Source organism: Fistularia commersonii, chromosome 20, assembly GCF_037954325.1.
Source record: "Fistularia commersonii isolate RoL2024-O1a breed Wild chromosome 20, RoL_Fcom_v1.0, whole genome shotgun sequence".
Classification (NCBI taxonomy): Eukaryota; Metazoa; Chordata; class Actinopteri; order Syngnathiformes; family Fistulariidae; genus Fistularia; species Fistularia commersonii.
Window position 1 is genome coordinate 9,204,626 of NC_141303.1, and position 14,972 is coordinate 9,219,597.

At 38.3% G+C, this 14,972-nt stretch overlaps 2 protein-coding genes across 4 annotated transcripts; one reads left to right on the top strand and one right to left on the bottom strand.

Annotated features, from left to right (window-relative positions):
• Positions 1-97: 97 nt before the first annotated feature.
• Positions 98-9,787, bottom strand: gen1 (GEN1 Holliday junction 5' flap endonuclease). 2 transcript variants are annotated; one of them, XM_086167005.1, is made up of 15 exons: positions 9,491-9,787; positions 8,371-8,569; positions 7,837-8,013; positions 7,064-7,174; positions 6,916-6,989; positions 6,733-6,818; positions 6,376-6,526; positions 5,452-5,488; positions 5,282-5,362; positions 5,065-5,195; positions 4,900-4,961; positions 3,633-3,782; positions 1,144-2,763; positions 823-1,055; positions 98-219 (listed from the first exon to the last, which is right to left on the bottom strand). In XM_086167005.1, the coding sequence occupies exons 2-13, from the start codon at positions 8,533-8,535 to the stop codon at positions 1,460-1,462; spliced, it is 2,529 nt and encodes an 842-aa protein (XP_086023131.1). In that variant the 5' UTR covers positions 8,536-8,569; positions 9,491-9,787; the 3' UTR covers positions 98-219; positions 823-1,055; positions 1,144-1,459. The 2 variants fall into 2 exon arrangements, with proteins under 2 accessions (XP_086023131.1, XP_086023130.1); XM_086167004.1 differs by lacking the exon at positions 9,491-9,787 and adding an exon at positions 8,719-9,095.
• On the top strand, positions 9,252-13,166 carry ppil6 (peptidylprolyl isomerase (cyclophilin)-like 6). Of its 2 annotated transcripts, XM_086167006.1 has the most exons (8): positions 9,252-9,430; positions 9,538-9,633; positions 10,679-10,867; positions 11,059-11,121; positions 11,306-11,453; positions 12,114-12,173; positions 12,337-12,472; positions 12,558-13,166. In XM_086167006.1, exons 1-8 carry the CDS (start codon positions 9,353-9,355, stop codon positions 12,679-12,681), a joined length of 894 nt encoding a protein of 297 aa, XP_086023132.1. In that variant the 5' UTR covers positions 9,252-9,352; the 3' UTR covers positions 12,682-13,166. The 2 variants fall into 2 exon arrangements, with proteins under 2 accessions (XP_086023132.1, XP_086023133.1); XM_086167007.1 differs by lacking the exon at positions 12,114-12,173.
• The last annotated feature ends 1,806 nt before the right edge of the window (positions 13,167-14,972 follow it).

Sequence of the window (14,972 nt, forward strand, 5' to 3'; positions counted from 1 at the left end):
ATCCGACCTTTCCGAAAGACGTCGTTCGTTATCATGACGGTGCGAATCAGGCTAAATAGACGGATAATGTGATAGAAAGAAAAATAATTAGATTCTTGTTGAGAGGAATTAGGCTTTAAAGTCTGCTTGGTGACAATTAACAGTTTGATGTGATCTGTCTAATGAGGATCCACCTGAGACCTTCACACTTCTTTGGAAAGTCAGGCCTGTGTGTCTTTTCTGGAAAACAAACAAACAAAAAACTATAGCTCAGCCATTGAGGCTTCAAAATAATCAAAGAAAAATTAATGGCTATTATCCTTTTGAGAAACGATGGAAATAGACCACCTTTTTTTCAACTTGAAATCTTGTTTCCACATAATTTGAAACTATCCTACCATGGAGCAATGTCATCTTTTTTCAAGTTTAGTCCTTTTGTAAATAGAAAAAAAAAAAAAAAAAAAAGCAATGTTGTTTTGTTTTGAAAAGAAAACAAGTGCCTGAGCTGCAGTTCTGGGTTGTTATTTGGCTGGAGGATGCAGCTGTCACCAAGCTCCTGCCAGACCTTTCATGTCTGAAAAGGTGTCTGAGACCTCACTCATGATCAAGGGGACCCACACTGGTGGGTTGTAAAACCAAAGACTCTGCATCCTCGACCTGCTTCTCTGGTCCGCTCTAAAGACATGGGTAACATAAGCTCTTTATCTGTCTATCTTTTTTTTTCACCTCTGCTTTACAGAAATACATTCCAACAAATGCCAGATTTCAGATCAAGAACAGAGCAACACAACACACACATGAGAAAAGATAACTGGGTATGTAAGTGATATGGTATTAACTGACCTTTTTGTAAAATTAGTGCTGTCTTTGGCTCCAACAGCAAAGTGTCCCATCTGCAGTCCTTTTTGTTTCCTTGAGCTTTTACATCGGATGTTGATTTGACAAAAACGGTTCCGACCATGACGTTCTGATTATATTTAAGAATTCTATACTGATATATCCTCCAGGTGGCATCATCCTTATCGAAGCAAGATTGAAAATTCTCAACGGAGCAACATATGGAAAATGTCTCCTTCCTTCGAAGAAAATGTATCATGTTGTTGACTTTATTACAACACTTATGGCTGCTTAAACATTGTGCAATTGTTTGATAACATCTTTCACCTTTTTATTTCAGACAGCTGGGCACCTTTACCAGTAGAATTCACATACAACAGTCTGCCATTTACATCTTTTTTCGAGTGGAGCTATCTCAAATGAAGCAATACTGGATTCTGGAACTTCTCCGTATGATAAAACAAATCAAAAAGGTAAGTATTAATTATATCTCAATGACAAAATGTATTTACTTCAATTTGCCTTTAGATGGCAGTAAAGTGACTGCATCTGTGATTTGGATGTGGCACAGGAAAACACTTAAAATGGTCGTTTCTGAGATCAAGAATACATTTTCAACAATAATGAATAAATTGAATACCACTCACTTCAAGAGTTTCAGTCTCAGTCTCTCAGCCAGCGGCAGCGGGCTATCATTACAAATTACTGAATCATCACTATCTAACACAATGATTGGGGATTGGGGATTCTGAGGGAACACATCCTCACTCTCTGAAGGGATTTCCTGGTATTTACTCCATGTAGAGGGACTTATACAGATTATATCACTTTGCTGCTGAGATTTTGGGCCTAAAAGTATATCAGAAGGAGTTGTAATTGCTAATGGTTTTGGTGGCTGCCCTAAAATGAGGCTGCTCTTGACCATGGGCTTGATCTTTGTCCTTCTTTGAGGTTCAATCTGCTTGCTTTCGCTGTCGCTGTCCTCGCTAGATGAATACACATTCATACACACACTCTTCTTTGTGGTTTGTGACACACTCCTGTCTGCGTTGCAACAAGGCTCTGAGAAGCATCTCGCTTGTCGTACAGATGATGAAATGGCATTTCCTACAAATTTATGTTTTAGAGGACGATTTCTCGGGTCGTCACTTTTATGCGCGTTTTTTCTTTGAGCTTGTGCAGCAGGCACTACATGTTGTATGGAAGCGTAGTCTTCAGTTCCTCTCTTGCTTGTTACACAATGAACTGCCCCTGTCAGTGACTCAAAATCTTTTCTGTTGTCAGCTAATTTCTCTCCTGGCAATATGCTATTTCTAACAGAGGTCAGTGCATCACAGTTACTGGAAGAGATATATTCAATAGAGGCAGTTGACTGTTTAAAAATCTTGTCACATTGTGTTTCTAATTTGTTTAAAGTTCTGGATGCATTTCCCATGAGTACCCGTTCTCTCAGAGGCAATTCGGTATAATGCAGACCTTCAACATCTTCTGAGTCTGTGTCTTTGGTGGCTCTTGAGTTTTCATCGACGCCACTGTGTGCATTTTCACTTGGCTTCAGCTCTGTAGTGTGAGTTATAGCCCTTGGTGGAGGTGGGGAGGATGTGAAGGATGAACTGTCCCAGTCAATATTGCTTAGGTGTAGGGCTTCAATGACAGACAGGACAGATGGCGAAGCAGTGGGTTCTGGCATACCATGTGACTGCATGTGGCTGTGTCGACCGTCATGCGGGTCATAGTGGCCAACTTTGTATTTTTGGAGTGGATTCTGGTTGACTGGTGAGTCCAAAACTATCAGTTCTGGTTTCGTTTTGTTTGAAATGTTGGGCAGCAGGGACTTCATCTGACTTGTTTCTGATGAGGAGCTGTGAAGACTCATTTGCACCAAGAGGTCAGATATATCTGGTGGCCCATCTGTTGTCTTTGACTGTATACTCTTTGGTTTCTTTTCTGAGAAGAAAATAAGAAAATGGATATAAAGATATCAGTGATTTTGAGATTATAACATTTACTCTGGTATCTCTCTTTGCAAGCTTAGTGTCTCATTTTCTTTCATATTTAGGGGTGAAGCTCTTGAGCAGTGACAACTTGCATAAATTGCTGGTGAGATAGACACCTCTCAGTTGCATCAAAGCCTTTGGTGTGAACTAGAGGAGCTGCCAAACTCTACATATTCAAGTGTTGGAGTTGCTGTAATAGACAGCCTTGAAAAACAAGTCAACGCTCCGGGGTCCTTTGATCAGGACTGTCTTGTCAGCTCAGCGTGGGAAGTTTTCAGCTTTTCACATCTGTGTGGGGTAATCTATGCTAGGACAGGGCAATACATCAATACATGTAAAATATCTTGTAATTCTGATCACTTTGGGCATTTCTTTGTGCAGAAAAATATGACAGTCCAGATGAGTTGTGGTCAGAAAACAATTTAATTATTAATAACCCCCCCTAATTTAATAGAATACAGGAGAAATACCCATGAAATGAGCAACATTGTCACCTGAAAACTAACTGATGCTTGAATAGCTGTCTTTCACAATAATTAAAAAAGTTAAATTAATGTTTGTAAAATTGCACAAAATCAGTTATTTTTTGTGTGTATGCAGTATTTTCCATACCTACGCAGATAAATGGTGTTGAAAAAGGGTTTCTGTATATGGAGCTTCATTTGTATGCCAATAACTGCCCTTGTCTACAAGTCGTTTTTTCAAATAACATGCGCGCGCACACACACACACACACACACACACACGCATGCACACGTGAGCGCACGCATGCGCGCTCACACTTTTATTAAAAATGTGTTTTATAATGAACTAGCTTACTCTTTGTCTTACTCTCTTCAGCCAGAGCTTTCTCCCTCAGGTAAGCCTCCACCACCTCTGGACAAGCTGCACGGACCAAAGTCTCCTCCTCCACTGATCTCACCTCCAGCTGGTTCTCTGCTGGCCAGTCCTCAGCAAAAACATAATGGTCTGCACAATATACTTTATGATCAGACAATTGGCTCTTTTCAAGAGGATTATGGGGAATAATCAAGTAATGTAAAGAAGTGAGTCAACCAGTTTTGATGCATATTTCTGATTGCATTATTGCATGATTTCTAATATCAAAAAACAAACAAAAAAAAAAACAAAACAATACTGGCTTAAAATCAATCGTTCAAATTAGTCAGGTATCTCGCTAAGCAAAACTTAAAAGAGACAAATAGCTGATTTGGGTGGGAGTATATACTGATGAATAGAAATATTGGCCAAAAAGTGAAGTTTGTCTATTATGGCTTATTATAATGGATTTTTCCCATAAATGAAACCGGACTCTGCTGCTTTTATGGGACTTAAGTGATCTGGTCTTTTATAAAAAATAATAAATTTGTTCATGCTCGGTTATTACTTTTTTATATATATTATTTGTTCATATGAACTTTAATCGCATGGTTTGCGATTTTAATTTGCATTGTATCAAAGGACTATATCTATATTCTGTTTGGTTTTTTTTTAAAGATTTTTAGACATTTTAAAAGCTAAGTGGGATCTATTCTTTCAATAAATTGACAATGACTCCCAAAAAAAAAACGTCAGAGTTTGTAGACTGAAACATTAGAATGAATGGGGTTTTAACCAGAAGACATTTTACTGCTGTTATGGAAAGAAAACTTACATCTGCATTCTGTGACATTTATGGATACTGTCAATGTTTAACATGTTCCTTGCATTGAAAATATTTATTTAAAATTATACACGGTAATTCAATGAATGTGGAAACATCCTGTCATGACTTTCTAGACTGTGTCATATCAGACAGGCTTGTTAGTGAGGCAGACCTGGATATGACAGACTTCCCAGCCAGAAGAGGAAGCCACTTTAGCACCTTGCGGCTGTTGTGACTGATCTGTCACCAACGAACCCCACCTAACAACCAGTCATTAACAACCCACTGATGAGCACCCCCTGCACCCAAACTTCCATCTAGTACAGCAGCCTTGTCACTCAACTCAGGGGATATTACTCACAGTAAAGGGAGGGGTATAAGTCTGTTATTTGCAGTCAATTAAATAGGATCTTTTATTCAAGATTTGTTAAAATAACTTGCCTGGTGTGCTCCAGATGACTTCAAAGCAAGCAACTGCATTCCTTGTTCGGGATTTCGCTATTCTTTTGCAGAAAAAAAAGCTATTATGTAAACACTAAAAAAAAAACAAATGTTTTTACAAAACCACTTAGGCAATATTTTCTATTTAATAACATGTAAGTATACCTTAGGGGCTTGATCTGGGAAAGCATCTTCCTTCCACATTTTCGGTTCATTAGCTCTGCATAGGTCATCAAAACCAGAACCTTCTCACTGGTGTAGTGCTTTGGCCATTCCATCTTTTCCAAAGCAAATTTCTGGATAACACAAGCTTTTATTTGCAACTGATTGGAAAGATTAGTTAAATACATTCTTGAGCAGGTCTTTTAGAAAAATGCTTTACCTGTATTAACGGCATATTTGGCTGTCTCCTCTTGAAATTTGGCACAATTTTATCCTTGGAAACCAGAAACTCATTAATAATCTGCAAAACATAAATATCAAAGTATGATTATACACAGATACACCCTATGAGAGTACAAGTTATTAAGCATGGTAGACAATCAGTTGTACCTGTGTAAAAGGGAATTGTTGACTCGCCACTGTTTTCCTTAAGATAAAATAAGACACGACATATTTAGATGGTTTTAATACAGGCTATTGTAAAAGAATATGGCTGAAACTATTAATTAGAGGAATCTTTCCAAGTTAAAAAAAAGTGTATTGGTCATTGTTTGTTGTAGAATATCAAATAAAGTTCAATATTGGTTTACTTATTTGAAAACGAATGTGTGTAATTCACCACGATTTAGGGCAGGGCAATAGAATATGAAGATATTCAGACATCCAAATATGCTGATATTTTAAGCACAATAAATTTTGTCTGCTGTAGGGAATGAGAAGTTTAAATTATTCACTCATGTTCATGCATATTAAATTCATGAATAGTAAGTAAATCTGAGAGCATTACTGATTATATTAAATATTTTAAGTGCTTGTCTTCCCTACTTAACAGAGGCAGCAAAAATGATTTCAAGTTTTCCTTGAATAATTATATCAGGTCTTATGTGATTTATATGTACAGCTCTATAGCAGCCCTATTAAAAACAAATTATTTGTTAAAAAAAAAAAAAAAAAACAACTTTATTTGCATTCTATATATCCCATGCTCTTGCTGGTAGAACTTACTCATGCAGCTTTCGCCTGACTACATCCTTGCTTGTGCTGTATGATGATGCATTTTACTTTGGAAAGAAATTAATTTGCAACATTGTGACAAATAAGACAAAGAAAACCAGCAGAAAAGCCCAGAGATGGCAAACCTCCGAGAAGAATGTTCTTGGACTGATCAATGTGCTTTTAGTTTTCTATCAGTCTCCTCTCTAGAACATGTTCATATTAGTATTGTATTTTGACTTTAAGCTATCGGATTTGTTTTTTCTGTATCACGGATAGCAACTTTTGTGTTCAGAGTAAACTGCTTTAAAAATCCCATACTTCCTGATGTTGGCCTCAATAGATGAGGCCTGGCGAGTACGTTCAAAGCAGTGCCAGTCACAGGGACATTGGTAATCATAGTCTTGGGGCTGACAGAATTGTTTACTGTCACAAAGCACACATCCTACACGTTCATGTGCCCTCACTGAACCTGAAGAAGAAGAAACCAAGTCTTTTTTAATTAATATGAGAAACAAGTCCCTTTACAATCTATGACAATGCGAAATCATGGACTTAAAATGACAGGTATATTTAAACTTAAATCTATAAGGTGTGGGACAAGTCCCCCTCCCATCCCCCCCCCCACTTTTCAGGATTACAAATAAGGGTCATGGTTCAAAGCAGGGCACCACTCACCAGGATGTCGACAAATGTTACAGTGAAGAACCTTCTTCACAGTGTCCTCACACACACCTGCATTCTCCTCCTTCCACTGGACGAACCTGATTCACCAACACGTTAACCTTTTTTTTTTTTGGAGACCACTACATTTAAAAATGAGTAAGAGCTCAGATGACCGAAGATCAAATGATTTCCTACCTCTGTAGGAGCGTTTTTCCTTTCAGCGTCTGGAGGAGTTTAAGAGCCTGCTCTTTACCAACACCTGGGATGCCCTTATAATAGCATTGAGACATGTTAAAAGAGGTCAATAACATTATGACAATAAAGAGAGTCAATCCCTCTTTACCTTGGGAATATAATCACACCCAAGTAGGATTGCCAGGCCGACAAGATTCTCTCTGGATAGATGTAACTCCTTTTGAAAACGGGAAGTCTTGTAACAATCCACCTGAGGGTCCTGGAGGAAACAAAAGAAATAATGCAGAGCACAATGGATGGATAAAGATACAATGTGAAATCAAGAAAAAGGAGAATGAGATTTATAACAGACAACGCCTTGCTGGCTGTCTGAGCAGAGCGTAGTAATATCTGAATTAACATGTTCCTCGATAAATATGTCTTTTCAGTCAAACAGATTATAAGATATGACAAATAAATATCAAAACTTATCGCTTATTATTATAAACCAGCATACTTTATATTTATTTATGTTTAATAATTTAATATAATTTAGTCCGTAACTTAATGCATTCTACTTTATTTTTCATTTACTGAAGTACTATATGACAAATTAACAATCTGAGCCTATGGCACTTTTGATTTTTGGAGTCAAAACCTGAAACATTTAGGAACCTGTAACCTAAAAAGCATCGTAAGGTTATAGGGTCTATCTGGCAATCGCACATTAACTGTAAAGCCCTTGCTCAAGAGATGAAATATGGAATAAAAATGGACAGTACAGTACACCATTAAGATAAGCCAAAAAAACTACATTACAAGTTCAATAATTTAGGAAAAACACATTTAAATCAAGAGGCCTTTCAATCAAAACACAGACCCTCTGTTGCGAATAATGCCTTCAGTATAGTTCCACAGATTACTCAGCCATCACATCCGTACTTTAGAATTCATATTGAAGTTCCTGTAGACAGTCTGTGCTCCGTACAGAAATGCGTCACCATCATTTGTGATGCAGCCGTCCACCAGGCCTTGAGTGTCGAGGAATGCACACATGGCCTCAGCTTCACCTGCAGCTGTCACCCAGGGTACACCCATGTAGTCCAGCATCTCTGCACACTAAAAGGGACGAAACAGTTTTTTACCAACATACACCATAGACAAATCATTGAGCCTTGTCATGGTCTGTTTTTAGAGACCCTCCCTCTTAAGCATACACCTCTTACATCTATGGGCTCCATACATACAAGAATCTATAGCTGTCCACAGTGTTCAGTTTCTACAGAACACGTGTAAATCCCCAGGACTCATATTAGACAAATATTGAGTTGGTACAAAAAATTTGACTTTACGTACATTAGTATACACCCCAGTGCCATACTGATAATTGTCTTTTGTATGTATTGTACTGTATTTGCCAGTTATCAAAATAATCACAGAATGAGGAAAAGATTCGTCTGTAATGTACAAACTCACATCTGCAAGAACGGCTCTGAACCGCCCTCTACTGGTGCTTTTCATACTTTTAGAAGCCGTTGCCTTCGGAAACCGTCCGAATCTCTTCTCTGTCCTGATGCGCATTGTTTCTGCCTTCAGCTGAGGTGCCTCTCCTTCCATCACGAAGATGAGTTTCACCCCCATTAGAGTGAGGGACGATACTCTGAAAAATAAATTCCTGCACAGAAAACAGCACTGTGACGGTCAAAGCCTATTCTGGGGGAGGGAGATGAATTGCACCTCATTACAACGAGATGCAATTCCTTGTATGATGTAAATAAAGCATATTCTGATCCTGACGATGAATGAACGCTGTGCGGGTTCTACCTCAGATGGGGCCTGGTGACTCTCCCCATCATGGCTTGGACGTGCTGGGCCTCGCACACCCACAAACTCAGGTCTACCGCTAGCGTCTTCCCGCTCAAACTATACAGCGGCACCGACTCTCGAACAGGCTCGACAATTGACCACAAATCGTGTACACCCATGGTTACAGAAGAAATCGTGTCGTAGGGTGACACTAGCCGTGTAGCGACGTGACTGCGACAGTACGAAAACGACGTAATAGCTCCTGTTTTGAAAGACCCGCGCCGTTTCCGGCTGCGTTCCAATTAGCTTACGGTCGCGTCGACGTCTGCCTCCTAACACAAGACCGGGATTTCAGTCGGAAGAATAGTCTGAAAATACATAATTTCAAAATATAATATGAGATGAATCCAGCTGAATCGTGAAAACGTAACATCTGGAATTACTAGCGACGCTTAAAGACAAAAATAGAATACGAACAGAGCCTATTCGGCGTAAACACGACGTCATATTGAAGCGCCCGTTGTCATGGATACAGTGTTTGGCTACTTTATAATATTTGCACGGTTATTTTGTAAATGGATACGTTTGTTTAAAGAGAATTAAAAGTCTTAAAAGATAATATGTATTGACTGAAGGTTTGTTTTTGATAGCCATGGCCGCAGAGGCGTACTTAGAAATAATTGGTTTAATATCAACCCCCAATTTTCAAGTTGCCAAATACATCGCCGAGGTATAATATAACCTTATTAGATTGATTTTGTCACACACAGCGTTTTAATTTGTGACTGACCTGTTTTCAACTGAATTCTCTGTCGGTTTTCGGCTGTGCACCGCAAGGCGTTGAAAGAGACGTATCCCGAGGCATTTCTGGATCCATCAATTCAACCACTGTTTGAATTTGACTGGCATCTATTTCTATACAACAAGAAAAGGGTAAGCCATTAATTTATCTTTAACTGAAGAGCAGGAAAAAAAAAAAAAAAAAAAAACGAAAACAAAATAATAACAACAGCAGAAGAAACACATAATCTAGAAATCACCAAGAAGTTAATGGGAATTGATTTAAAATAATCAAGAATTTGGTAAAAATATGATTAAACTAGCAAACTAAAAGTTACAAATCTTTGGCAATGTGTATGAGACGCCATGAATCATGATATTCAGATCCAAGGTGTAATTAGGGTATAAATACCTAAAACTGAGACTAATTTCATGATATGAGTGTAGACTGACTTTTTAATTTTTAGTATCCATTTAGTGTCCATCTTGAAAAGATTTGAGGATACTTAAACTAGACACTAGAAGACCATTTTAAACAAAATCAACAAATGTTTTGGATTTTGAACAAGCATTTCCTGGTTTTGTTTAGCATGTTGTAAGACATTCAGTAAGCTAAATTTATTAATGAATAACCTGCTCTTGTCATTTTTCCTGTGGACTGAAGCAAAGCATGGCAGTCACTCAAACTTCATCACTAGATCGTAATCAAAAATACAATGGCATGGTAGCTCATGCTAGTGAGTGAGTTGTTCTATAGCGATAAGGCTATTGCACGACAACACATTCATTAATATCATGAACCCATTCAACTTAGACCAATGCCCAACCCCAATCCCAGCACTTATATACAAGGTACTCCCCACAGTGTGTTGGAACCTAAGAAGCCTCTCAGATGAGAGGTAAAATGTACATCACAGAACCTTCAGAGCAGCCTTATTCTCTAATGTAATTTACTGTGGCTAATATTTTTAGAAATGATGCTCAAAAGGAGATACATGTCGTGAACAGATGCTTAAGATATCAAATCAAACGACTAAGAAGTCAGCAATATTGATTGTCAGTGCTGTTACGTGTAACTTGTATAATATTTCCAGACCTATTGCAAGTATTGCATTTATAGTTTTTAATGAACTTATATTACAATTATTTTTAAATGCTGAATCACCCAGCATCCATTGTTTGACACATGTGATTGAAGGAGCTGTGTGGTGAAGTGTGGCAACACTCCAGCAGTCTCATGTGCTTCCTGAATGGTTGCCTCCTTGGGAATGAAAAGGATCTTGCCACCTGGGCCAAGAATCAGTTTGGTTTCGTTTTCGATCTGCCAGATGAGTTCTTCAAGGTCCTTGGCGAGGACTACTACTTAAAACATCATCTGAAGACTGGGGCAAGTTGCAAAACTACAACTCACATTATATAACATGTCTCTTACTGCTACCCTTTTTTGCGTGACTTCGAAGTTCTTCTGCTCCTATCATCTTTGCAGTTGTCAGTATCTCTTCTCTGTCACAGTTCAAAGACAGCAGCTCTATAGTTACTTGATTCAAGTTAATTTATACTGATTTCCCTACATTCCAGCATCAGTTTGTCTTCATGGACATCGAGATGGCAGGAGAAGCAGTTGGGAGGTTGCTGTTTGAGGTTAGGCATTTATCAAAATTCATATCTTTTGCCACTATTTGCACACATTGACTGTTCTCCCTCCCCCCAATGAACTCAAACCATTATTTTATCATGAGAAATGGCTGAGAAATTACTCACAAAACATTACTTTATCATGAGAAATGGCTGATGTTCTTTGTGACATTGTTTTCCCTTTGCTCAGCTGTTCTCAGATGTGTGTCCAAAGACATCAAAGAACTTTGAGGCTCTGTGCACTGGAGAGCGAGGACTGTCACCAAGCGGTCAGCTGCTCTGCTACAAGGGCTCTGTGTTTCACCGGGTCGTGCCCAATGGCTGGGTCCAAGGTGGAGGTACTGCAGGATATCGACGCAAAGCCAAAGCAAATGAAAGACAGATTTTGTCAACCACCTATATCACGAGCGCCGCAAAGCAAATCTTTATATAACTTTATAACTTTATATAACTTTATATAACTTTATATAACTTTATATAACTATAACACTTTATAGTTTATAGTTTATTTTTATTTCTAATTCTGCCTTTCTTTTATTATTTATTACTGTTATATTTTCTGTAACTCTGGCACTGCAATTTCCTTCGGGATTAATAAAGTTGTTCTTATTCTTATTCTTATTCTTAGACAGATTGCAATAATCCGTTTTAGTTAATTAATATGTTAGTAACTATACTTTGGTAAAGAGAAATAATAATAATGAAAATAAATAAGTCAATTGAGGAGGGCAATTTATGACCAGTCCATAGGTACAGATTGAATTTTAAAGGTGGGGTGCTAATTGAGAACCTCTTCAAGAAATATTAGAAGAAACTTTTACATTTTTTGTGTTGCAAAATTATGAGAATTTAGTTAGAGAATGTGTGAATTTTATTTTCGGGGCCATTTTAGTAAGTATCTAAGAAAATGTAAGATAAAAGCAAATTTTTCTTATGATTGACATATCTGTAAAGTGTGACAGTTATGTATTCAGTCAGCTCGGTCTTTAATTTTACAGATATTTCTTCAGAAAGAAAAGGTAATGGAGGGGAGTCAATCTATGGACCAACTTTTGAAGGTACATTTAAAAATGTGTGCAATTTATTGTGTAAGCATACAGTGCACATGTTTAGAATTTTTGAAAATTTCCTATTGTAGGAGGATAAAAAGCAAACTGTTCTATTCTACCACTACCTACTATCCACATGCGAACTTGACTTTGTGTCCTCTGTTTTCTTTAGATGAGACCTTTGCTGTTTCTCACAGTAAGCGGGGGACTCTAGGAATGGCTAATAAGGGCCCTCACAGTAATGGATCGCAGTTTTACATAACCCTGCAGCCAACACTTTGGATGGACAAGAGCTACGTTGCATTTGGGTGTGTGAGTCATCTGAAATGAGTCATTATATTCCAACATGTTCATCGCATTTTTTGACTTTTCCTTTTTCTCCTCTCATTGTAGTCAAGTGGTCCAGGGAATTGAAGTACTCAAGAAAATAGAAGAGGCCCCAACTTGCAATGAAAGACCTAAGTATGAATGCAGAGTTGCAGATTGTGGAGTATTATTCTCAAACGTTGACTCCTAGCTTTCTTTGTCGTTTTTGTAGAAAATATGTAGAAAACCAACCCATTTGTTAACAGTTCAGAGGAACATGTCTTTCTCATGTTATTTCTTAGATGACTTCACATCCATTAATCTGTAAGTGATAGGGAAATCTATAATGTTCTATAATGATTTCATTGTATTGTAGCGTGTAACAAATGTTGGTGTTTATGTTGATGCTTGTTTTCTGTGTGATTTGAGGGTTGCTGGGAATTTTGTGGGTGTGGTTCGGGCTGCAAAGAATTCTGATTTTTTTTTTTTACCTGGAATTGAGCGGGAACAGTTAGTCGTATTGCAGGCTTGTGTGGTGTGGCTGTGGCCAACAACAGCTATTGCTTATTAAATGCACATTTTACCGTTAACCAGGTGTTTTCCTGACTAAAATTCTATAGTATTCTGTAAAGTAACACTGTTCAGTTACAAAACCATGCACCACTTGTGATATGTATTACTGTATGCTCTGTATTTTAGTAGGAATAGGAAGATCCAGAATAAACCTCTACAGGCACTGGGATTCAACATGTGAAGGATTTCTTTGGAGGAGAAACATCAAAGACCACACCTAAGATTTGAATGAGTTTAAGCAAATTTGCTTGCCAAGAAATGTAACTATGATGACTGTTCATGTTCTCATCTGCATTTCTCAAGTTTCGCCTTTTTCCCTGTTGCCATTGTTGCAAAGAAGTCACAGATCAGCTGTACTGTAGATCTCAGTGACAGAAGAAGACAAGTGAATATTTCTTTATCACAATGGACGAGGGAGATGGCATAAATGTATCTTTTGCAAAACTCACATTTAAAAATGCATATCTACATAAAAGCTACATATACCACTGTAGCTATGGTATTACCTGTATAATCATGTATGATTGTATCAACATAAAACATAGCAATGGTATATTTGTAATCTATTTGAATCAAATGTGGTTAAAGTGGACTTGACAAAGTTCACGTTTGAAGGTTGAAAAAATAGTTAAACATACCACCAGAAAGCAAGAAATATGCCTGAAAATCAGTACAAAAACGAAAACAACCACATCGAAACAAACCGCAACATTTTACATGAAAAAATAACAACGACAGCTCCCAAAACTGTTAATAAAAAAAAAAAATCAGATATAAACGGCAGGAATGATTAACGTTTAGGGCGGGGGCAATTCTGGTAGTTGCACTTTAAACTGATCTTTAGTTTCCGGACTGACTTGAGTCTACTAACGAACGCCCAGAAATGTGCATAGACTGCGTACGATCATTTCCACGCAAAGTATGGGATTCATCAATTTATACCTGGGCGTAAAGGCATGCGTAAATTTAAGCACAACCCTTACCATGCGTACGCACAAAACCCAGGGGTAGAATAATTTAACTACTAAGAGAATGCACACAGAGCTGCCGTTGAGCAATCTCAAACCTCACAATAGGCCCGATGAAAGTTCGATGGCTGTGCTCGTCCAGCGCAGGGACGCATTTCAGAAGAAAAAGTCTGCAACACCATCTTGGACATTAGACAAGGCGTTCTGCTGCAGGAACCCCTCAGGGCAGACAAGCCGATGCCAAACGCAGAGTCTGTCCCATCCCTAATACCGCGGGCATTCAAACAAGAAAGAGGCTCGTTAAAACATTTTAGGCAAGTTTGCCTGTTAACTATCATTGTAAAGTGAAAATATCAGCTCGAAAGTGTGTGCAGGAAAATAGTCTCAGTCGACATTTGTTTATTCAACATTGGCGATGCGCAAGCAGCAATCTGTGCCCGCGATTTGTTCATTTGCAGAAGTGTTTGCGATGTTTGTTAGTTGATCTTTAATCCCCTCCGCCCCCGGGATGCACCGAGTGGAGTTTGGATGCCCCCGTCTCAAGAACGTCACAATATTGTCCCGTTTATTTCAATTTTCACAAATTAAACTGTCTTTTTTTTAATCAGACGTCCCACCTCAGCTTATTTGCTGTGTGACTGGTTAATTGTACAGCTGGTTCTGTTGAGAGTGAATGGAGTGTCTCCATCAGGAATAATCCCATGTAGCGCTGCTGAGCTTTCCGCTGATCCAACAGAATCGCCTCCTCCAACATTCAATTGTTTCTTTTGCTGTTCACCTCGGCTTTAAGTCGTCCAGATAGTATAATTTGGTTTGACCGAACTTCCCCTACAAGTACCTCAATCTCCGTGTCGGTGGATTTCCCCTCCTTCGCTATATTTGCCGTGATAAACGAGAGGGAAAAGGTCCAGTTGCGCATTCTCAGAGGGAATGCGCAACTTTTTGCCGCTACCATTTATGG

Coding starts and splice junctions, on each gene's coding strand:
- gen1 (XM_086167004.1), bottom strand. CDS start 8,879: ATGGGTGTACACGATTTGTGGTCAATTGTCGAGCCTGTTCGAGAGTCG. Junction 5,196..5,281: donor CAAATATGCCGTTAATACAG/GTAAAGCATTTT, acceptor TGTGTTATCCAG/AAATTTGCTTTGGAAAAGAT. Junction 3,783..4,899: donor AGTCATCTGGAGCACACCAG/GCAAGTTATTTT, acceptor TATATTGTGCAG/ACCATTATGTTTTTGCTGAG.
- ppil6 (XM_086167006.1), top strand. CDS start 9,353: ATGGCCGCAGAGGCGTACTTAGAAATAATTGGTTTAATATCAACCCCC. Junction 11,122..11,305: donor TTGGGAGGTTGCTGTTTGAG/GTTAGGCATTTA, acceptor CCCTTTGCTCAG/CTGTTCTCAGATGTGTGTCC. Junction 11,454..12,113: donor TGGCTGGGTCCAAGGTGGAG/GTACTGCAGGAT, acceptor TTAATTTTACAG/ATATTTCTTCAGAAAGAAAA.